This window comes from Haematobia irritans, chromosome 3, assembly GCF_050003625.1.
Source record: "Haematobia irritans isolate KBUSLIRL chromosome 3, ASM5000362v1, whole genome shotgun sequence".
NCBI lineage: Eukaryota > Metazoa > Arthropoda > Insecta > Diptera > Muscidae > Haematobia > Haematobia irritans.
Window position 1 is genome coordinate 221892487 of NC_134399.1, and position 24765 is coordinate 221917251.

The 24765-nt window shown below is 29.4% G+C and overlaps 1 protein-coding gene across 5 annotated transcripts in view; it reads right to left on the reverse strand.

Moving 5' to 3' along the window:
* Stim (stromal interaction molecule) overlaps positions 1-24765 on the reverse strand; it is a 40968-nt gene that overhangs the window by 9782 nt on the left and 6421 nt on the right. For all 5 annotated transcript variants that reach the window (XM_075303079.1, XM_075303078.1, XM_075303080.1 and 2 more), the window contains exons 2-9: positions 18989-19517; positions 18762-18919; positions 16034-16153; positions 15857-15969; positions 15670-15785; positions 15438-15610; positions 14803-15376; positions 8909-8956 (exon numbers count right to left, since the gene is read on the reverse strand). In XM_075303079.1, the coding sequence (XP_075159194.1) occupies positions 8909-8956; positions 14803-15376; positions 15438-15610; positions 15670-15785; positions 15857-15969; positions 16034-16153; positions 18762-18919; positions 18989-19406 (1720 nt within the window). In that variant the 5' untranslated portion in view covers positions 19407-19517. The remainder of the gene's footprint in view (positions 1-8908; positions 8957-14802; positions 15377-15437; positions 15611-15669; positions 15786-15856; positions 15970-16033; positions 16154-18761; positions 18920-18988; positions 19518-24765) is intronic.

Here is a 24765-nt window from a genome sequence, read left to right on the forward strand (position 1 = left end):
GTTTCAGCAGGACGGTGCCACTTGCCACACAGCTAACGAAACAATGGCTCTTTTGCGCAACAAATTCAATGGCCGTGTTATCTCACGTAAAAGATCATGTGATTTGGACTTTTTTCTTTGGGGTTATTTGAAAGAAAAGGTGTACAATTCAAGAGCTAAAGGATGAGACAATTCGGCACATTAACGGCATAGAACCTCCATTATGCCTCAGCGTCATCGAAAATTTGGACCATCGGATGGCCGATATTTTGTTCCATACATAATTGAATAATACCAATACATCATAATAAAATAAAATAACAATAATTTCCTAAATAATTTGTCTTTTATTCAAAATCAACATCGGCCCTTGAAATTTTAACCACCCTTTATTTAAGCCAGGTATTGAAGCCAGTTCAATAACTTTACGAACTTTCACAGAAAACAAACTTTCTGATGCAATCACGAAATTAATTGATCCAATTAAGTTTCGTGTCAATCACGAAAATGATAGCATCAATCACAGTTTTAATTGGGCATGAAAAATACTTGATTAAAAAATTAATTGGTTTCATGAGCAAATTTCAATTATTTTTTTATTAAAAACCTAACTTCTTTCAAACACCTTATTAGCCGACATAAGGTTGAGTTAAATATCATGCGATAATCCGTGAGATCAAAGAGAAAATTCAACTCTTCAATCAACGAACGCATTAACGCATGGTATGTAACTCAACCTCTAGTCTTCCTAGTAGAGGTGTGCGCGTGAGTGATATTTCACTCACACTCACGCACATTCACGCTCGCACGATAGGTGTGGTAGCCACTCACACTCACGCACATTCACGAAATGAAAACCAGTACTCACGCACGATTCACGTGACTCACGAAAAATTCACGATATTTTCCAACCGAGAATGAGCAAAGGTAACAAAATTCATGAATAGAATATAGTTCGACAGCTAAATTAATTTCAGTTAACATACGAGTAAGAATTAAATCTTGATTTTTTTCGTGAGCGTGATTTGCAGGAATTTTATTCACGCACATTCACATACCGAGTTTATTTCTCACGCACGCTCACACACGACACATTTGTTTCAGTCCCATTCACGCACATTCACGAGAGTTGCTTCAGATTTCGGTCACGATTCACGCGTGTCACGCGCACACCTCTACTTCCTAGTTTGATTAAAATATTAATCGCATCAATTAATTTTTTAATTCAAAATTTTAAAATTTTCAATCATTGACTTAATGGACGTCATGTTTCTAGTGTGATTAAAAAGTTAATTGAAAAAGTTTTCTGCTTCGAGATATTTTTTTCTGTGAAATGTTAGTGTCAGGCAGCAATCATTGATAAGAGAAAAGACCACCACTTCTTCCCAGCAAAACAAGCGTCGCCAAAAAAAGTAGTGAAAATTTTCTTTTTGGATCCGGAAGTGGTACAAAATTGGCACAGAAGCGATGAAATTAACATGGGCTTGTCATAGGACGAATGCCCACTACATTTCAACAGCCGTTGCACTGAATATGCATCACTTCTTTAGATGTGATCCGAATTCAGTGTTTTGGATGTGAATTAAAAAATTTTGTGGTATTTTGACAAATAATTAATTTTTATAATTTTTTTTATGATTTTTAATGCAATATAATGCTTGTCTGGAACCCTTGATAAAAAAATATTTGAAATATTTTCAAAATTTCGCAATTTTTCTAGAATGAATTTAGAATTTTTTTCGACAAAATTTAAATATTTTTTACCCTGTTTTTAACATATTTGAAACAAAAAATGTTAAAATTGCTCTTTAAAAGTATGAAAAAAGCGAGTTATAAAAAATTGAATTAAAATAACTTCCTAAGTAGTTAAAATAAAGAACATCTCTGGAAGGACATTTTTGGAAGTGCTTTTAAAGTTGTACCTTTAGAGGTACTTCCATATTTTTTTTCTGGGCTATAGTGTCACAATGGATCAAATAGTCTAAGTGAGGCTGAAATAACGGGCCGCCGCAATACCTTACCTAACCTAGACTTAGAAGTTAGAAGTATATTTTCAGCAATTTTGACGATTAGAAACAAAAAATTAAAAGGCTCTACACATACATCAAAATTTTTAATTAAGCAACTTCGAATCATTTTTTAAAACATTGTAAATAATTCGAATAGTTAACTGGGTGCATACGTTACGATGTAATAACAAAGTGGTATTATTGCAGATTTTTTTAATGAGTATATTCTTCAAACGTCATGCGGATCTTTTATTATTTTAAAATTATGGCAAAGTTGTCCAAAAATATTGTATAATAGCAATTCCTAAACAAATTCTTGACATTCTGGAAAGAAATTCAACACAGACCTAACATTACTTCTAAAAAAAATTCGATATAAATGCCACGTAATAGCAAGACGAATTCCCACAATGTAAAAAATGCAATTAAAGACTTAAATATTGTATATCGAAAATATAGCTACATTTTTCTATTCTTCTATTTCAAATTTTATAGTGACAAACTGGAAAGGAATGTCGTTATAAACATCAATGTCACGTTCTAATGACTAGATTTACGGATATATTCAGATGCCTGATTCTCGTTTTCATATGTGTACATTTTTGCTACGATTTCCGTCTGTAGGGCATTAGAGAAGGAGGCACAGTCAGCACGTGCTTAGGTGGCATGATATGAGTATTTCTGAAAGACTTGTTCAACCCATCCTAACTTCTCAAACTATTCGAGGATTTTTTTAACTCGGCTCAAAATTTAGAATATTCGAATTTTTCAAAAATCTGCTAGTATAATGAAATTACTCAGACAGAAGGAAATATGATAATCGTGTATGACTCATACTATATATCTGCCCATGCATGTTGTATTTCGAAGCATGAGAAGTTTAGATCAAAATTTTATTTTTATACAAAAACTAACTAAAAGAAAATTTTCTATAGACAAAGTCTATAGAAATTTTTTTTCTACGGAATATTTTGTCATTATTTTATTTCTATATGTTAGAAAAAATTGTCAAAATTTTATTTCTGTGGAAAAGTTTTTCAAAATTGTATTTCTATAGAAAATTTTGCCAAAATTGTATTTCTTTAGAATATTTTGTCAAAATTGTATTTCTATAGAAAATTTTGTCAAAATGTTATTTCTATAGAAAATTTGTCAAAATATGATTTCTATAGAAAATTTGTCAAAATTATATTTCTACAGAAAATTTTGTCAAAATTGCATTTCTTTTGAATATTTTGTCAAAATTGTATTTCTATAGAAAATTTTGGTTAGATTTTGTCAACATTTTATTTCTATAGAAAATTTTGTCAAAATTGTATTTATTTAGTATATTTTGTCAAAATTTTATTTCTTTTTATTTTTATAAAAAATTTGTCAAAATATTATCTCTATAGAAAAGTTTGTCAAAATTTTATTTCTATAGAAAGGATTGTCAAAATATTATCTCTGTATGTATTACTTCTTTATTTCATCATATAAATTTTGTTTGTACAATTTCAATATGAGTATGTTTATAATATAAAATAATATAAGATAATATAAAGAAGATGTATTTTAATTCATGTGCCATGTTACATTGTAACGTCTCTGTAGAAAATTTTGTCAAAATTGTATTTCTTTACAATATTTTGTCAAACTTGTATTTCTATAGAAAATTTGTCAAAATTGTTCTATATTCTATAGAAAATTTTGATTAAATTTACTCAAAATTTTATTTACATAGAAAATTTTTCAAAATTTTATTTCTATAAAAAATTTGTCAAAATTTTATTTCTACGGAAAATTTTTTCAAAATAGTATTTCTTTAAATTTCGCCAAAATTTTATTTCTATAGAAAATTTGTCAAAATTTTATTTCTATAAAAAATTTTGGTTAAATTTTGTCAAACTTTTAATTCTATAGAAAAATTTGTCAAAATATTATTTCTATAAAAAATTTTGTCAAAATATTATTTCTATAGAAAATTTTGTCAAAATTTTGCCTAAATTGTATTTCTATAGAAAATTTTGGTTAAATTTTGTCAAAAATTTATTTCTATAGAAAATTTGTCAAAATTTTATTTATATAAAAAATTTATCAAAATTTTATTTCTATAGAAAATTTTGTTGAAAATTATTTCTATTTTCTCAAAATTTTATTTCTATAGAAAATTTTGTCAAAATTTTATTTCTATAGAAAATTTTGCCAAAATGTTATTTTTATAGAAAATTTTTCCAAAATTTTATTTCTATAGAAAATTTTGCCAAAATTTTATTTCTATAGAAAATTTTGCCAAAATTTTATTTCTATAGAAATTGTTTTGCTATAGAAGATTTTGATTAAATTTTGTCAAAATTTGATTTATATAGAAAGTTTGTCAAAATTTTATTTCTATAAAAAAATTAATTTAACCGACAGAGGAAAAGAATGTTTGTCAAATTTTTTTGGGCAAAGCCCTATAGACTGCAAGATGGTTGGATGGACGCACGTTTCGGAATTACTACATTCCTCATCAGCATGCTCTACTTGCAGCAAAACTCTCAACCAATTATAAGAATAAATTCAGGTAGTTCATTAAAACCAACAATGAACCAAAATAAATTTGACAAACATTATTTTCCTCTGTTGGTTAAGCTACACTTGTAGTTTAGTCAATGCATCGTTTTAAGCTGACATCAAAAAAACAACAACAATGATTAAAGAACAAAACCAACAATAACAAAACAAAACGAATGAAAGAAGAGGAAGCACGCTCAAAATAAACGCAGCCAACTGCACTCAAATCGATGATTTGACGGTGGCAAAGGAAAAGAGATATGTTTGTACGAATTTATTTCGGCATAAGCCGGCTATCATGTTAAACCTTTTTTCGGAAGATTCAAGCGTGGTTCATTGTTGGGTTTAATGAACTGCCTGAATTTATTCTGATAATTGGTTGATAGTTTTGCTGCAAGTAGAGGATGCTGATGAGGAATGTGGTAATTCCGAAACGTGAGTCCATCCAACCATCTTGCAGTCTATAGGGCTTTGTCCAAATAAATTTGACAAACATTCTTTTCCTCTGTTGGTTAAGCTACACTTGTAGTTTAGTCAATGCATGGTTTTTAGCTGAAATCAAAAAAACAACAACAAAATTTTATTTCTATAGAAAAATTTGTCAAAACTGTATTTCTATAGAAAATTTTTGGTTAAATGTTGTCAAAATTGTATTTTTTAGAATATTTTGTCAAAATTGTATTTCTATAGAAAATTTTGTCAAAATTTTATTTCTATAGAAAATTTTGTTAAAATTTTATTTCTATAGAAAATTTTGCAAAATTGTTCTATACTCTATGGAAAATTTTGGTTAAATTTTGTCAAAATTTTATTTCTATAAAAAATTTGTAAAAATTTTATTTCTATAGAAAATTTTGTCAAAATTGTATTTTTTAGAATATTTTGTCAAAGTTGTATTTCTATAGAAAATTTTGATTAAATTTTGCCAAAATTTTATTTCTATAGAAAATTTGTCAAAACTTTATTTCTATAGAAAATTTTTTCAAAATTTTATTTCTATAGAAAATTTTGTCAAAATTGTTCTATATTCTATAGAAAATTTGGTTAAATTTTGTCAAAATTTTATTTCTATAGAAAATTTGTCAAAATTTTATTTCTATAAAAAATTTGTCAACATTTTATTTCTATAGAAAATTTTGTCGAAAATTATTTATATTTTCTCAAACTTTTATTTCTATAGAAAATTTTGTCGAAAATTATTCCTATTTTCTCCAAATTTTATTTCTGTAGAAAATTTTGTCAAAATTTTATTTCTATAGAAAATTTTTCAAAATTTTATTTTTATAAAAAATTTGTCAAAATTTTATTTCTATAGAAAATTTTGTCAAAATTTTATCTCTATAGAAAATTTTGTCAAAATTTTATTTCTATAGAAAATTTTGTCAAAATTTGATTTCTATAGAAATGTTTTGAATAAATTTTGCCAAAATTTTATTTCTATAGAAAATTTTGTCAAAATTTTATTTCTATAGAAAATTTTGTCCAAATTTTATTTCTAGAGACAATTTTGTTAAAATTGTATTTCTATTCTATTTCTATTGTATTGGGGAAAATATTCTGCAAAATCTACCTAAAAATCAAGAATACTACCAATCTACCAAACAGTCAAAAATCTACCATTTTTGGTAGAATTGTACCAACTGTGGAAACCGTGGTTTTGTGTCCTTAAGAGTATCGCTATGTCTTGCAAAATACGACCTTTCCCAGAGCTTCACGTTCAATCACATTCGACCATTCGATTATCTCGTTCAAAATCGATTTAAAGTAGATTATGGCCAAAATCAAAGTTCGATATTCAAAAAAATCAAATGTCATTTAGTCGAATTCGAAGATTACAAAAAGTCGACATGTCGACTTTTATTATTAACAACTATTATTCGAAATAAAGGGTGGTTAAATTGTAAGGGCCGATGTTGAATGTGAACCACACCTAAACGCCAAGTTTTTTTACGAATTTTATTTGACATTTCTCTATTTCAGACTTACTCAATTTGAACCATGGAGAGATACACAATCCAACAACGTGTTAAATGGTTCCAAGAAATGGCAATAGTGGATGATAAATTTTCGAAGAAAATCATCTTCAGTGATGAGGCACATTTTCACCTCAGTGGATTCGTCAATAAACAGAATTGCCGCATTTGGACGAATGAGAATCCAAGAGTGTTTGGTGCGGTTTATGGGCTGGCGGCCTCGTCGGGCCGTATTTTTTCCAAAATGAGGCCGGTCAGGCAGTTACTGTGAATGGTGTTCGCTATCGTGAGATGATAACGAACTTTTTATGGCCCAAATTGGAAGATATGGATATGGACGATATGTGGTTTCAGCAGGACGGTGCCACTTGCCACACAGCTAACGAAACAATGGCTCTTTTGCGCAACAAATTCAATGCCCGTGTTATCTCACGTAATGGCGATGTCAATTGGCCGCCAAGATCATGTGATTTGACACCGTTGGACTTTTTTCTTTGGGGTTATTTGAAAGAAAAGGTGTACGTCGATAAGTCAGCAACAATTCAAGAGCTAAAGGATGAGACAATTCGGCACATTAACGGCATAGAACCTCAATTATGCCTCAGCGTCATCGAAAATGTAGACCATCGGATGAAGGTGTGCCACCGAGGTCGAGGCGCCCTTTTGGATATTTTGTTCCATACATAATTGAGTAATACCAATATATCATAATAAAATAAAATTACAATAATTTCCTAAATAGTTTGTGTTTTATTCAAAATCAACATCGGCCCTTGAAATTTTAACCACCCTTTAATATTTGAAACTTTTGGAGATAAACATGTAGTTAACCGTCCTATTTGTGGTAGGGACCCTGCGGACATTTATTCATATATAGGTCTGTTTTTTTATATGATCTTAAATATGATGGTTTGGTAATAAACTGCATTTCGTAGATCAGGTAAAATACGGAGTTAAGGTTGAGTTACATACCATGCGTTAATGCGTCGGTTGATTGAAGAGTTGACTTTCTCTTTGAAAGCAACAGTTTTGTTAGAGTGCCTCAAAGTGAAAAATATAAACCCTTCCATCAGCGCACGGATCAACGCATGATATGTAACTCAACCTATATGAAATAATAAAAGCCAACAATTTACAAGGGGACCTTACCCCCTTGTCATTATAATTCAAAATTTAATAGGATTTCATATAACATAATCATACGGAATCTCATAGGTTAATATTCATTAAATATCCCCCAAATAACCATTGGGGAAAAATGAAAATGTCATTGATCAATACTGCCTGCTTAAAAAAGCCTTTTTCGAAAATTTCTCAATTAAAATTCATTATCATCCGATCTATTTATACACTTTCTGAGACTACCTTATTATTTGTTCTCACAACAATATTGTGTAAATCACTTTGTTCCCAATAATATGTATATGTACATTGCGTGCTGCGTCAGAACAATTAAAAAATATAAATCCATAAGCAAATAATTAACAAACAAAAATAAAAGTAAAAGCAAGCACCGGAAAGGATTAAAGCAAAATATCACACAGTGAAACCAAAATCTCATCGTTTCTATGTCGGTAGGTTGAGAGATATGTACAAAAAAAAAATAAAAAACAACATGAAAAACACAATCAATTCAAAAAATTAAAATCAAACAATTATTTATTAGAGAAAAAATAAGGAAAAAAATGCTAAAATAAAAAAGATAATGTTCTTAAAATATGTCTATGACCTTTGGAAGAAGATAGATAGAACATACAAAGAAATCAATTGTATACGTATTGCCGTAAAAAAACACAACGAGATTTTTTTTCTTCTAACAGTTAACATAAGAGAAAAAGAAACATTCCATTAGGATAGAGAGTGAGAGATATTATGATAGAAACTAATAATTTGCCAAAGAACAATGGGAATAACAAACGAAATCCAAATAAATGAAATCAAATGCAAATAAAGAAAGGTTTCTTTTTCATATGACTTATCAAATATTAAATATAATTGCACTTAGTTATAAATGGAAATTAAAACAGACACAGCATGTTTTTTTTTCGTAGGTTTCGTTCAAACTTAAAACTGAACTATTCAAATTTTAAAAATAAGGGAAGGAAAGTGTGTAGTTTGTTTTTTACTAAGTATATAGACATGTTTTAAACATAATAAACTGGGTTTATGATAAAAAAAATTTTAGCTTCATGTGGTATATTCAATCGTTAAATGCCATTAAATGATATACGATTTGAAATTAATTATTGATTTTCTTTTTTTTATCGTTATTCGATATTTCTGTACATATTGTTTTTGTCCATACATATTCGTATAAAATAGGTTCGTGAGGGGGTGGGGTTGTTGTGATAGTAGGTAGTAGGTTGAATCATTCAGCGGAGATCAAGGAAAAGTTTTCAAAATTGAGCTTACCTTGAACAGATTCATCATCTAATTCATCTGAGCTGCTTGTTATGCGGCCTGCAAACGAGATGAGAGAGACGTTTGAAATTCAAATACATGTCGATGTAAAGATTAAAAAAATATTACTGTTAACACACGAAATAATTAGTATAAAAACGGAAATTAAATAATTAAAATAAAGTTGCGGACAAAAAAGATACATTATTGGATAGCAATAGAAATATCAAACAGAGGGTCCACCAAACCACAAAATGTATCGGAAAACCATATAATCCATGACATGTAACGTAGGAAATAATAGTCTTCAAATGTACACAATATCGTTATTTATGGCCAATATAAACTGCCACAAATGGTCAAACACCCCATAATGGATGAGTACGGAAGGAAAGCCAAGATTCGAGTATGGGCGAGTCGTACAAACACGGTTGACACAGTTGGTAGAATTCTACCAAAAATGGCAGATTAGTTAATGTTTGAGAGATTAGCGGAATTCTAAATGTTTTGGTAGGTTTTGCAAAAGATTCTTCACCAAAAATTTTCTATAGAAATAAAATTTTGAAAAACTTTTCTATAGAAAAAAACATTCACAATGTTTTCTATGAAAATAATATATTGACAAAATTGTCTATAGAACTAAAATTTCGACAAATCTTTCTATAGAAATAAACTCTTGACAAAATTTTTTATAGAAATAAAATTTAGAAATAAATTTGCTTACAAAATTTTCTATAGAAATAAAATTTTCACAAAATTTTCTATAGAAATAAAATTTTGAAAAAAACTTCTATAGAAATAAACTTTTTACAAAATTTTCTATGGAAATAAAATATTGACAAAATTCTCCATAGAATTAAAATTTTGAGAAAATTTTCTATAGAAATAAAATTTTCACAAAATTTTCTATGGAAATAAAATCTTGACAAAATTTTCTATAGAAATAACTTTTTTTACAAAATTTTCTATAGAAATAGCATTTTGAGAACATTTTCTTTAGAAATAAAATTTTGAGACAATTTTCAATAGAAATAAAACTTTGACAAAATTGTCTATAGAAATAAAATCTTGACAAATTTTTCTATAGAAATAAAATTTTGAAAAAATTTTCTATAGAAAAAATTTTTTTTCTGATTTTGACAAAATTTTCTATAGAACTAAAATTTCGACACTTTCTATAAAAATAAAATTTTGACAAAATTTTCTATAGAAATAAAATTTAGAGAAATTTTTCTTCAGAAATAAATTTGCTTACAAATTTTTCTATAGAAATAAAATTTTGACAAAATTTTCTGTGGAAATAAAATTTTGACAAAATTTTCTATAGAAATAAAATTTAAAAAAAAACAACTTCTATAGAAATAACATTTTTACAAAAATTTTTGTGGAAATAAAATTTTGACAAAATTGTCTATAGAAATAAAATTTTGAAAAAACTTCTATAGAAATAAAATTTCGACCAAATTTTCTACAAAAATTACATTTTGAAAATATTTTCTATAGAAATAAAATTTTGAGAAAATTTTCTATAGAAAAAAAAACATTCACAATTTTTTCTATGGAAATAATATATTGACAAAATTTTCTATAGAACTAAAATTTCGACAAACCTTTCTATAGAAATAAATTTTAGAGAAAATTTTCTTTAGAAATAAATTTGCTTACAAAATTTTCTGTGGAAATAAAGTTTTACAAAATTTTCTATAGAAATAAAATTTTGAAAAAAATTCTATAGAAATTAAATTTTTACAAAATTTTCTATGGAAATAAAATATTGACAAAATTCTCTATAGAATTAAAATTGTGAGAAAATTTTCTAAAGAAATACAATTTTGACAAAATTTCTATAGAAATAAAATTTTGAAAAAAAAAACTATAGAAATAAAATTTTTACAAAATTTTCTATGGAAATAAAATATTGATAAAATTCTCCATAGAATTAAAATTTTGAGAAAATTTATATAGAAATAAAATTTTTAAAAAATTTTCTATAAAAATACAATTTTGACAAAATTTTCTATACAAATAAAATTTTCACAAAATTTTCTATGGAATTTATATAAATTGGCCGCTAAGTGGATTCAAATTACATGATGAAAATAAAAAATAAAAAAAATAAATAAATAAAATAAAATCTTGACAAAATTTTCTATAGAAATAACATTTTTTAGAAAATATTGTATAGAAATAGCATTTTGAGAACATTTCTTTAGAAATAGAAATTTCTTTGGAAATAAAATTTTGAGAGCCCTTTCTTTAGAAATAAAATTTTGAGACAATTTTCAATAGAAATAAAACTGACAAAATTTTCTATAGAAATAAAATTTTCAAAAAATTTTTTATGGAAATAAAATCTTGACAAAATTTTCTATAGAAATACAATTTTTTACAAAATTTTTCTGATTTTGACAAAATTTTCTATAGAACTAAAATTTCGACAAAACTTTCTATAGAAATAAAATCTTGACAAAATGTTCTATAGAAATAAAATTTAGAGAAAATTTTCTTTAGAAATAAATTTGCTTCACTTTCTGTGAAAATAAAATTTTGACAAAATTTTCTATAGAAATAAAATTTTGAAAAAACTTCTATAGAAATAAAATTTTTACAAAATTTTCTATGGAAATAAAATATCGACAAAATTCTCTATAGAATTAAAATTTGGAGAAAATTTTCTATAGAAATAACATTTTGACAAAATTTTCTATAGAAATAAAATTTTGTCAAAATTTTCTATAGAAATAAAAATTTGACTAAATTTTCTATAAAAATAAAATTTTGACATTTTTTATAGAAATAAAATGTTGGCAAAATTTTTTATAGAAATAAAATTTTGGCAAAATTTTCTATAGAAATTAAATGTTAACAAAAAATAAAATTTTCCAAAAAAAAATTTTGAACAAACCTTTCTGAAGAAATAAATTTTTTGCAAAATAATATTTTTTTGGTAAGATATTCTCCAAATGGTGGTAGATTATTTTTGTCTTAAGTTTCGAGCGTGACTGTAATTGTTTGCATTAATTTAGTACGCGATCGATAACTTATTATCTAAAAAGTGTTCGTGTGGAAGCGTAATATAGAAACACATACTTTTTTCGACTAAAACATTCTTGAAATTCAATAAAAATGAAATTTTTGACTATGGCTTTTACAAAATCGAGATTTTTCCCGCATGATAAATATATCACTGCCCAAAACAAATTCTCTCGCATGCTATACAAAGGATTTTTTTGGTAAGCTCGAACATTGTTGCTGTTTCACAAATTAATTGAACAAGGTACCGTTAACGGTTCAGGGGCCAAATCACCGCAGTCGAAATCGAGTACTTCGTCTTCGTAATGTAGTTTACGCGGATCACCGTGCAGTCGTTATCGAATTGTTTCTACTCGAAGTTGAACACGATAAGTAGCATGCTATCGAAAACGAAGTATATAGTGATTTTTGAGCAGAAAAAGGTAAACAAAAAGAAAAAAGTTGGTGAAAATGTAATTATTATTCCATTTTGGCAAAATACATTTAAGAAAATATATTACTTGCATTTATGGAATCGGATCAAAGAATGCTCAGTAGCCGCTTCAAAAAAACTTATTTTTTCAAGAACATATTTAAAAGCTTATTTTGACATATGAAAACGTCTTTTAAATCTACGGATGTTAAAAACACAATACTCTTACTCTACTTCAGGCAATGCTAAAGGACTGCTTTTGTCACGAATATTTTTCCTTATTAATGCCACTTTGTACTCATCGTCTGAATCCGAAAACGAGGAAAAAACACTTGGATTCATAATATATTTTTACACATATATTTTAACACACAAAAACAATATAAATATCTCAGAAATAACATAATTTGATAACAAAACATTATTTTGAAATTCTACTCTCTTTCAATTTCTTATTACCATATGTTTACAGCAATGTAAAAAAAAGTAGTAGACAAAATAAATTACGATCGAATGCGGTGATCCAAAAATTTAATGCGATCGAAATGTTTCTCTATACGAAACAGAACTCGATGACGAATGCGGTGATTTGGCCCTAGAACTATAAAGCGCCCTCACGTTAGGCGCGAATGCGAAAACCGCTCTTTTGTTACTGCACGTAGACGAAGCAGTACGGGTGGAGTAGAATCGCAGTCTATCACGTTGTTACCGCTCACGGTAAAGGTCATCTGCGAATAACACGTACTCTTGCCTTTGCTCCCATTGACATTATCTCCGCTCCTCAAATACTAGCGACTGCCTTGCTCTGTGTTCCGAATGCGGTCACTGTCATGTCACTTTCCGTTGTCTCACTCATGTTATCGCGACTTGGTTTTCGAAATGTAATTTTGTACGGCCACAATTAAATTCCAGAAGAGAAATTTGAATATCACGGTTAGAGTCTTGGCTACAATTTACAACTGGTTACTCAGTACCTTTACATCGAATACGTTTTGGTTTACAATCGGTTTTGTAAAACAAGGTTCACAAAACAAAACAAAATTTCGATCTGAAACCTAACCGCATATGCGAATAAGATCAATGGTCTTCTACATTTAAAAGTAGTCGGTCTACTAGGTGTTTATAAATGATTTTTTACACTTTAGTCTTGTTGTTCAGTTACATCCGCAAACTGATCACTTTTTATTTCGACACAAAATTCTCCATCGACCAAAAAGCATTTCACAATTTATTCGGAATTGACAGCGACATGGCTGACGAGTGTGTGCTATCTATAAGGTGGGTATTAAGTTCGAGTTTCGCCGCTAAAATCGCCATTTTTGACGAGATACTTTTCTTTAATAATCCATTTTAAAGAATAAAAAATTTTATGAAATGTTGCTTTAGAATATTTCCCATTAAGCTATAATAAAATTTCCATCAAAGATGTATATTTTTATATTTTTTACTGACTTATTTTTGATTTTAGCGGGTAAATTCGAACTTAATACCACCCTATACACCGAAAGGAATTTGCAGAAAAATCTTACAAAGGAAAATCAGTCTCTTGTTGCTGAAATGACAAACATACTCTACATAGAAAATAAAATAGCAAAAAATTACCCCAAGATTCTCGGGGTCACATTCGACAGCCTCTTTAAGTCGTCCGCCCATGCCACTGCAATTTGTGATAAGCTCCGCGGTAGAAACAATGTCCTCAAGTCGCTTGCCGGTAGCACTTGGGGTGCGGACAAGGAAACCTTGTTGACAGTACATCCCTGGATCACCTTTATGCGGAGACCAGATCATCCCGGTGCGTCGACACAATTACATGTCGTCAAAGCAGTACCTCTTGGGTTGCCATCGAAGTTGTCATCCAAATCACCATCTTGTGGATAGGCAACCTCCACCCAGGAATTTAGAGGTTGATCTTCACGTTCTAGAGCGCGAGATCCAGCGTTACAAAAGCGAGCCTCTAGATCAGGCAGCATATCAGACAGGATACTGTAGCTGAAGCGGTGAGCCCAATTAAGATCAGGCAAGTGCAGCCGCCTCAATTCCTACTTATCAGAGATTGATAGCAGCGTAGCTAGCGTGTGTCCCATCTGTAACCAAGGGCCTTTTCGCTTGCCCAGCTAAACCTACCCGACTCACCACCAGATCACTCTGGACGTACCCCACCCTTGTCGCAGAGTTCCTAGATCTGGAAACCAGTTGACGTACCAAAGCATAGAACAAAATGGATGAAATTACATTAAAAACTGTTACAACAACAAGTACAGTAGATGTATTCATTCAAGCAACTCTGCAACAACAACAGGCTCAATTTGAGTGCAAGAATTTTTTCAAACTTGATTGGATTTTCAATAAGACAATCCAATACAATAGAATATGTCATATGTGAAGATAAATTCCTTTCTTTATATTCCTAAATGTAATTTTTTCCATTAACTCTACGAGATTATCCAAAATATCGACTCACCTCTTGAAGTTTTAATCGATGCTCCTCCATTATTACGGCCATATAGAACATTTTCCAAATAAGATAATCCATTGTTGTTAACAATATTCATACCCAAACATTGCTCAATCTGTTTCCATCTATGCAAACGTTCTTGCAGTTCATTTGTTACTTCACCCAGAGAATTACGTGCCTCAACAATGGAACGATCAACGTCATCAATACTTTTGCCATGGGTAGAGACAAATGCGCCCACTAAACTGGAACGTTTCTTTCTTAGTTTTTCACATGCTTCACGGGCCGATTGCAGTTGTTTCTCCGCTGCAACACGCTTCTTTAGATGATTTTTACTTTCAAGTTCGTAGGTATATTGTAACCATGATTGTAACTGCGGAGGAGGGGCCCAACAGTTATCGACCAGCTCAATTTCAGCCCTCGACAATTCTGTGCGTAGCATTTCAATTTCTTTCTTCAACTGTTGTACCTCTAAATCGGAATTTGAAGAAGTTAATGTGGGGACTTCTTTTAGACGTCTCTCTAGGTCCATTTTCTCGGTAGCAACATTCTCCTGTTCCAATCTGGCTCTTTCCAATTCCTTAAATAGAATAGAATAGCAAAGTTCCTAATATCACTTGGAGTATATTTTAACTACAAACCTTTTGCATTTCTTGTAAACTTTGCTCTGCTCTTTGTAAACCCTCCATATCCTGAGCCATTCTTCTTAGATGTCTTTTGGCATTTTTATTTTGTTGATAAGCATACCAACAACCTATTATAGCACTTAATAATAATGTAACTAATATATAATCCTTCCATCGAGTACCAGTCTCTGAAAAAATTAAAATATTCATCAATATATACTCTAAAAACCTTTGCTGTATTATATACCTCTTGGAGGTCCAAACAATACGACATCCATAGCTTTAAGGGCAATTTTTTGTTTATGTATAGGATCTTTAATTCCCAAAACAGTACCCACATAGTGCATATTATTAACTGCCAACCTAAGGATTGAAACAAAATTTGTAATTGACATAAAGGGTAGAATATGTAGGATTAATCGAAATATATTTACCGTGGCAAAGCTGCTCCAGAAACCTTATGCTGTTTAAATAAATCAACATATTGGGGCAATTGTACTGATTGCGCAAGCCAATCTGTAGTTTGTTCAATAGTCCAATTGTGTACCTATTTTGAAATTCAAATGAGCTATCGGTTTTTGTATTTACTATGGCAGATATGATTCACTTACTTCAGATCTCAACCATGCTTCCCACAATTCTTTAACAGAGATATGCATATCATCATTGAAATGGAAAGCCTTTTGTCGCTTTTCGTAACCTGAATCGTATTTCAACTCCTCTCGTAAGAACTGAAAAAAAAAAACAACAACAAAAAAATAAATTGAATTGAATATTTCCTATTTTGAACAATTTATATACAATTTCAAAAACCATTTATTATCGAAAATTTTGGGTTAGATAAAATTTCATTGATAAAATTTCATAGAAAATTTTTATCAACATTTTTTTTTTTGTTACATTTTGACCTTAGATAAAATTTCATGGAAATTTTGTCTTTAAATAAAATTTCAGGGAAATTTTGTCTTTAGATAAAATTACATAGAAATTTTGTCGTTAGATAAATTTTCATACAAATTTTGTCGTTAAATAAAATTGCATACAAATTTTGTCTTTAGAGAAAATTTCATACAAATTTCAAATTTTTCCTTAGAGATAAATTGTTATCAAAATTTTGTCTTTAGATAAAATTTCATCGAAATTTTGTCGTTGGATAAAGTTTCATCGAAATTTTGTCTTTAGATAAAATTTCATAGAAAATTTCAGAGATTTTGTCTTTAAAGAAAATTTTATGTAAATTTTTTCTTTAGAAAAAAAATTGTACAAAAATTATCTTTTTGTCTTTATATAAAATTTCATGGAAATTTTGTTTTTTGATAAAATTTTATCGAAATTTTGTCTTTCAATGCAATTCAATTTCCATTTCCATCTGTCTTTAGATAAGATTTCATCGAAAATTTCATAGAAATTTTGTCTTTAGATAAAATTTAATAGACATTTTGTCTTTAGAGAAAATTTTATACAAATTTTGTCTTTAGAGAATATTTCGTCGAAATTTTGTCTTTAGATAAAATTTAATAGAAATTTTGTCTTTATATAAAATTTCATAGAAATTTTGTCTTTAGAGAAAATTTTATACAAGTTTTGTCTTTAGAGAAAATTTCATACAAATATTTCCTTAGAGATATTTTTTTTCCGAATTTTTGTCTTTAGATAAAATTTCATCGATATGTTGTCTTTAGATAAGATTTCAAAGAAATTTTGTCGTTAGATAAAATTTCAGGGAAATTTTGTCTTTAAATAAAATTTCAGGGAAATTTTTTCTTTAGATAAAATTTCATAGACATTTTGCTTCAGATACAATTTCAGGGAAATATTGTCGTTAGATAAAATTTCATAGAAATTTTGTCTTTTGATAAAATATTCATGGAAATTTTGTTTTTTGATAAAATTTCATCGAAATTTTGTCCTTATATAAAAATTTCATAGATATTTTGTCTTTAGATAAAATTTTCATAGACATTTTGTCTGTAGAAAAATTTTGGTTTTAGATAAAATTTCATACAAATTTTGTCTTTCAATACAATTCAATTTCCATTTCCATCTGTCTTTAGATAAGATTTCATCGAAAATTTCATAGAAATTTTGTCTTTAGATAAAATTTTATTAAAGACAAAATGTCTATGAACATTTTGTCTTTAAATAAAATTTCATATAAATTTTGTCTTTAGAGAAAATTTCATACAAATTTTGTCTTTAGAGAAAATTTTATACAAGTTTTGTCTTTAGAGAAATGTTCATACAAATATTTCCTTAGAGATAATTTTTTTTATCAAATTTTTAGATAAAATTTCATCGAAATATTGTCTTTAAATAATATTTCATAGAAATTTTCTCTTTAGATACAATTTCAGGAATTTTTGACTTTAGATAAAATTTCATGGAAATTTTGTATTTAGATAAAATTTCGTCGAAATTTTGTCTTTAGATAAAATTTCATCGAAATTTTGTGTTTAGATAAAATTTCATCGAAATTTTGTGTTTAGATAAAATTTCATCGAAATTTTGTCTTTAGATAAAATTTCATCTAAATTTTGTCTTTAGACAAGATTTCATCGAAATCTTTAGAGAAAATTTCATCGAAATTTTGTCATTAGAGAAAATTTCATACAAATTTTTCCTTAGAGATAAATTTTTATCAAAATTTTGTCTTTAGATAAAATTACGTAGAGATAGATAAAATTTCTTAGAGAAAATTTTATACAAATTTTGTCTTTAGATAAAATTTAATCGAAATTTTGTCTTTAGAGAAAATTTCATACAAATTTCGTCTTTAGAGAAAATTTCATACAAATTTCGTCTTTAGAGAAAATTTCAAACAAATTTTTCCTTAGAGATAAATTTTTATCAAAATTTTGTCTTTAGATAAAATTTATTAGAGATAGACAAAATTTCTTAGAGAAAATTTTATACAAATTTTGTCTTTGGATAAAATTTAATCGAAATTTTGTCTTTAGAGAAAATTTCATACAAATTTTTCCTTTGTCTTTAGATAAGATTTCAAAGAAATTTTGTCTTCAGATAAACTTTCAGGGAAATTTTGTCTTTATATAAAATTTCGGGGAAATGTTGTCTTTAGATAAAGTTTTATGGAAATTTTGTCTTTAGTAAAAATTTCATAGAAATTTTGGCTTTAAAGAACATTTCATAGAAATTTTATTTTAGATGTTTTATTGAAATTTAGCCTTCAGATAAAATTTCAAAGAAATGTCTTTAGATAACATTTTATTGAAATTTTGTCTTAACATAAAATTTCATTGAAAAATTGTCTTTAGATAAAATTTCATAGAAATGTTGTTTTGGACAAAAAAAATGAACCATTTCCTTCTCTTCACTTACATCATCGGATTCGCTTAAATCAATGTTTCCATTATCGTCGTCATCCAATTGTTGATGAAGCGTTCTTATGGCTTCCATACCCAAACGATCTTGAACATTATAACAATCGATATCATCAGCATGGCAAGCACCATCAGCCGAACCACTACCTAGAGAGCCTGAAATTAGGTCAATGAACTCGTATTAAGATTCGAAAAAATCAATTAATGGTCTATTACTAAACTCACTGAATTCATTACTAACGGCCTGCGACATGGCTTCACTTAATAAGTTATAGGTGTTTTTGGGTTCTGCATGTCCACTATGTGATGGCTGATATACAGCAGGTTGTGATGGATGATGATGAGGCAAACCGCCCCCACCAATGCCATGTGAAGAATACTGATGTTGGTACTGTGCGTGGTGATGTTGGTGTTGCTGCTGTTGCTGTTGCTGCTGCTGCGGATGGTGATGAGGTGATGCAGAATGTGTTGATGGTGGTTGCTGTTGTTGTTTTGGTCCACCATTGTCCGCTGTAGCTTGATGCGGATTATAATTACTACCGGCTATTGCATCACCCGGTGAACTACCGCTACTATGGACTAAACATCTATGTGAAGTAAGGGTAAGTAGTGTAAACGTAAGAATAACTTTGAAAAACTGCATTTTGTCTTTTGTTTGCGTTCCTTGCGTTCGCACAGCACTCTCAAGGCACACAATTTCGTTGAAATATATTAACGTTTATAGTTAATATAAAAAAGGGAAGAGATTTTTAGGCTGCAAAAACGAAAAAATAAATAAACATTAAATAAAACCGAAATGATGATTATAATACCAAATAGTGTTTGCCATAAATTGAGTAAATGCCGTAATTGTTAAAGCATAATGTTGTAAACTTTTTACCTTATTTATATCCATATTTTTAACTTTATTTAAAACCAATAACAATATACAATAAAGATAATTATCATAAAAAATTTGCCAGGTTGTAAAGATAAATGTTTATAGTGTTTATCATTCTATCATACCAAACAAAGGAAACAAAACAAAATGTCATTAAACAAGTCGGTCATTACGATTGTGCTCGACTCTATCTCCGTTTAATTCACTTTTCGTGTTAAGTAGAAAATGTAAATTTGTGTGCCAATAAGAAAATTTAAATACGAAAATATACTTTGAAACGGATGAAACGTCTACGCCAAACGTGTAAGATAATGTTCATGGTTTTGGCTAGAACATTGTCGAGAAGGCAAGCAGGAACCTCTTTCATTACAATGGGGGTAGACTTAGCATAGTTTTCGTCGATTTTTCGGTACTGACAGCAGGGAAAATTGTTCAAAAAGGCATAAGAATAGGTATGTTAGATTGGTAGATGATAACTTCAAGTGCAAGTACCACTTATAGATGATAGGTATAAATTCATTTCGGAGACATGAAATTCATAGCATGCGGCCGGCAGAAACTTAAATACCTATAACCATGGATCAAATATAATAGATTCCTTTTAAAACCCACTCGTTGTACCCGCAACGATAAAAAAAAATTATGAAAAATTGTACTCATTTCAATTTAACTTCCGGAATCGATGATCGGTGTATGTGTGGGTTATACCAAAACATGGATCTATGTAAACCAACTTCGATATAGAAAGGCCGATTAAATACGTATATAACTCAGTTCTTGAATGGTATATATAGGGGAGTCTATAAATAACTACGAACCGATGTGAACTGTTGCGAGGTAATTAGAGAACCAGAAGTGAAATCTGGAGATAGGTTTATATAGGGGCTTTTTATAATTATGAACTGATATGGACCAAATTTTGTTTAGTTCGGGGTATGATATGATGAAATTTGCTCCTCCAAGAGGCTCCGGAGGTCAAATCTGGGGATCGGTTTATATGGGGGGTATATATAATTATAGACCTATTTGGACCAATTTTTGCATGGGTGTTAAAGGCCATATATCAACACCACGTACCGAATTCCAACCGGATCGCATGAAAATTGTTCCTCCAAGAGCCTTCGGAGGTCAAATCTGGGGATCGGTTTATATGGGGCCTATATATAATTATGGACCTATATGGACCAATTTTAGCATGAGATCGTATACTAGCACCACGTATATATATATATATATATATAATATATGGACCAAATTTAGCGTGAATGTTAGAGACCACATACTAATACTACGTACCAAATTTCAACCGGATCGGATGAAATTTGCTTCCGCAAGCCAAATCCGGGCGTCCGTTTATATGGGAGATGTTCGTAAGTGGTCCGATATGACCCATTTGCAATACCATCCGACCTACATCAATAACAACTACTTGTGGCAAGTTTCAAGTCGATAACTTGTTTCATTCGGAAGTTAGCGTGATTCCCACAGTCGGACCGACGGAAGGACATGCTAAGATCGACTCGGAATGTCACCACGACCTAGAATATATATACTTTATGGGGTCTTAGACCAATATTTCGATGTGTAACAAACGGAATGACAAAGTTAATTTTTTATACCCTCCACCATAGGATGGGGGGGGGTATATCGTATGGTGGAGGGTATAAAAATCGGTATGTAAAAGCCATAGCAATAGAGGATAGAGGACTAATTTCATGCAAATCAGGTATCCAAAAAAAGACCGATCACAATTTTGATTTCAAGATTATCAGTGAGTAGAACCGAGCTTATATAAACGGATTTTAGGACATCTAAATGATCATGGAATCTGTGGTTTTCTAAAGAAAACGCCTATATCACAAAATCGCAATAATGTCCAAATAGTTTTCGAATTTTATAAAACGTATAGGCCTCAGGGTGATCGTGTAGTTAAAATAAGGTCCTTCTTTTTTTCGTCGTTTCGATGAGTGGGTTCAACCTCATGCCCAATTTTCCATAATCACCTTACGTTTTCCGGTGTACTTGAATTTTTCGGGGAAGGAATATTATATTTCTCGCCAAAAATGTACCCCATTTCAGGATTTCCAACCTTAATATCCTGAAACAGAGGAGATAGACACATAGGAGATAGTCACATATTCCAAGTTGATAACATATAACAACGTAAGTCTGTTCGCCGGTAGAAAAACTTTTCTTCTTAAAGAGTGGGAAACACGTGTAATCTACTTCAAATTTAATTTGTCCCCCTTTTTTTGATCGGAATTCTGAAATCTCGCCTTCCTGAGGCTAGATTTTTACAAGAAGCAGGATTATTATTATCGTTAAATGTGTCAAATTTAGTTCATATATAGGCCCGTCAATTCGATTCCTCAATATCAAGATATATAAAGAATTATAAATGATTTTTTGAAACAGGGACGATTCAGATTTAAATATATTACCGAGCCAGGATTTGGAATTTTATAGAATGACCAAATTGCTATGCTATTCATCTCCTGATATATCAATTAAAAATTAGTTTAATCAAGCATGCCTATGGTTTAAATGTCAAAAGAGTAGTTACTATTTTTTATGACCGCCATAAAAATGTTCTTGCAGACTTCTATCGCCAATATCATATATACACAAATCACTAATCTTCAGTAAACTTTTTCCCACCACGTAATCCCACTGACAAAAAAATAGGATACAAAATATGATGAAAGACTTTATATGATTGCATAGCACATGACTGAAAACAAATTTATTCCGGTTACAGCAATCACCTAGGTTTATGGTTGACAAGTTTGTAGGTGGACTGAATCACTCAATCAAAGGTGCCATGGATAAATGTATACAAATAGATACAAAGTTGTATGTGTGTGTGTGTGAATGCAGGCAATCATTATATTCAATGCGTGTGAAAGATAAGAAAAAGTAACTGCTTTCGCTGCAGCCAGGAAAAAATGTTAAATTATGCAAACAAAATATTTATAACTTTTAATTAATTGTTCTATATCAAACATTCCACATTCAAGCTGTAAACTAGCCCACTAGCTCGATGCAAACAAAATTATAAAGACAAACACACCTGGATACCGGTGAGATACACGCATATGAGTAATTCGCGAACTGTGACAACAGATAAAGCGAAATACAAAATGATTATGTTTGTATTTTGAAGGTTCATGTGGCCAATGAGCCAGCCAACCAGCCAGCCAGCCAGTCAGGGCAACCACAAATGCTCCAAAACTTGTTTAGACTTTTTCCGAAAATTTTTTTTGTTTGTCATTTGCTTTTTTTGTTTTGCATTAAATAAAAATTGCTGCTGTGTTATTGTGTATTCAGAGTACTTGAACTTGAGAGAAGTTTGCAATAATAATGGAAAAAAACAAAATCCATAGTAATCGCAACGACCATAAACTACCATAACAACAACTACAATAGTATTAACATTTTGAAGCCAAAGTGGAAATTGACAAAAACAGAAACTGCAATAATAATGACAATAACAATAAAAACAGTTCGAAATGGGGAATAGAAATTGTTTGAATTTTACTGACTAGAATTGCAAAACAACTACAGCTACCAGCATCTTCTATCTATCTCTCCTAGCCACTATGATCATTTTGTTTCCTCTAATTTCTGCTGTCATTACAAATATTAACTGTCTCAGCCACATTGAATTTACACATGAGTCGTGTGTACTTTCTCTCTACACACACACTCTCTCTCTCTCTCTCTCGATTTTGGTAAACATTAATTATCAGCTTTATACACCGTACAATTGAAATACAATTAATTTAAAACTTTATTGACATAACTTATTCACCCAATAATATCTAATAATTTTGGTATTAAAATTTTTTATTTCATATTTTGAATGAGCATAGAAAATACCACGTAGTCGATGTTCTTTGATGTAACTCATGCCCAGTCATATTGCCATGAAATTGTCTAGAACACTCTAGAACACAATGTATCCCTTACTATTTACACTCATTTTCATGAAGCTAACGTACTTTTAAACCGTCCCAGCAAAAAATCTCATTACCCGGTAATCTTGTATGTAAGCCTATTTAAAAATTAATATCTTATTAATTGGCATCGCTTCGGATTACATTTACATACGCATGTCCTAGAAGGAAAGTACAGTATGTCAAGAAAGTCTTTTGACATTGCCAAATATTTCAAATTCCAGAAATAATTGAAGTAAAAATCGAGTTGTTAATTCGTTTTGAGAAAAATAAAATATGTATACTTTGCAAAATACATAATAAAATATTTTTTAAAATTAAATTATATTTAATTTTGGAACAAAACATAAGTTTTATCCTATTGTCAAAACACTTTCTTGACATACTGTACTTCTCCCCAGGCATACTTTCGGCCATAAAATAAATAGTGCATTTAAAGCATATAATCACCTAATATGTAATGACTTATTCGTAGATACACCAAAGTTTGCAAAATAGCCATTTATTGTCTCAGCCAACCAAATCTCGAAAATATTGATTTCTATCGCCGATTACAATGGATCAAAATATGGCGAGTGATGCTGTAATAGGAGAACTATTTGAATAGAAACGAATATTGTATAAATAAACAAAAAATCTAATAAATAATCTAAATAAGATTACACGCAAATTAATTTCACACTTTAAATCTAAATAAATGTAGGTTGTTTAAGGGAGTTGGATTCGTGAATTACGTTATAATATATCCAATAGCCAATTCACATAAGGTTCGAAATCTACTAAAAGTGGATTTTAAGACTCTTTTCTTATAAGGCAAATGGCATTTGAAATTTAGTTTAAGCGCATTTTGGAAGTGTAATGTGGATGAGGTATAAAAAGCATTTATTTAAAACATAATATGATAATGTGATTAAACACAATTATTATGAAATATTTGTGATAAAAATTTCTTAACGGAAAATTTTTCAGAATTACCGTTACATTACATATTCTTTTTGATTTTTTATGTAAGTGCTCGATTATGTTAATAATTATACCTAATGGTGCCATCATGTATTCTATTTTATTAATTCGTTAACTACAACTGCCTAAAAATTTGAAAATAATAATTCGAAAATTACCGAGAAGTATTTATTTTTGTCATTACAAGTTAGTCATTATAACTC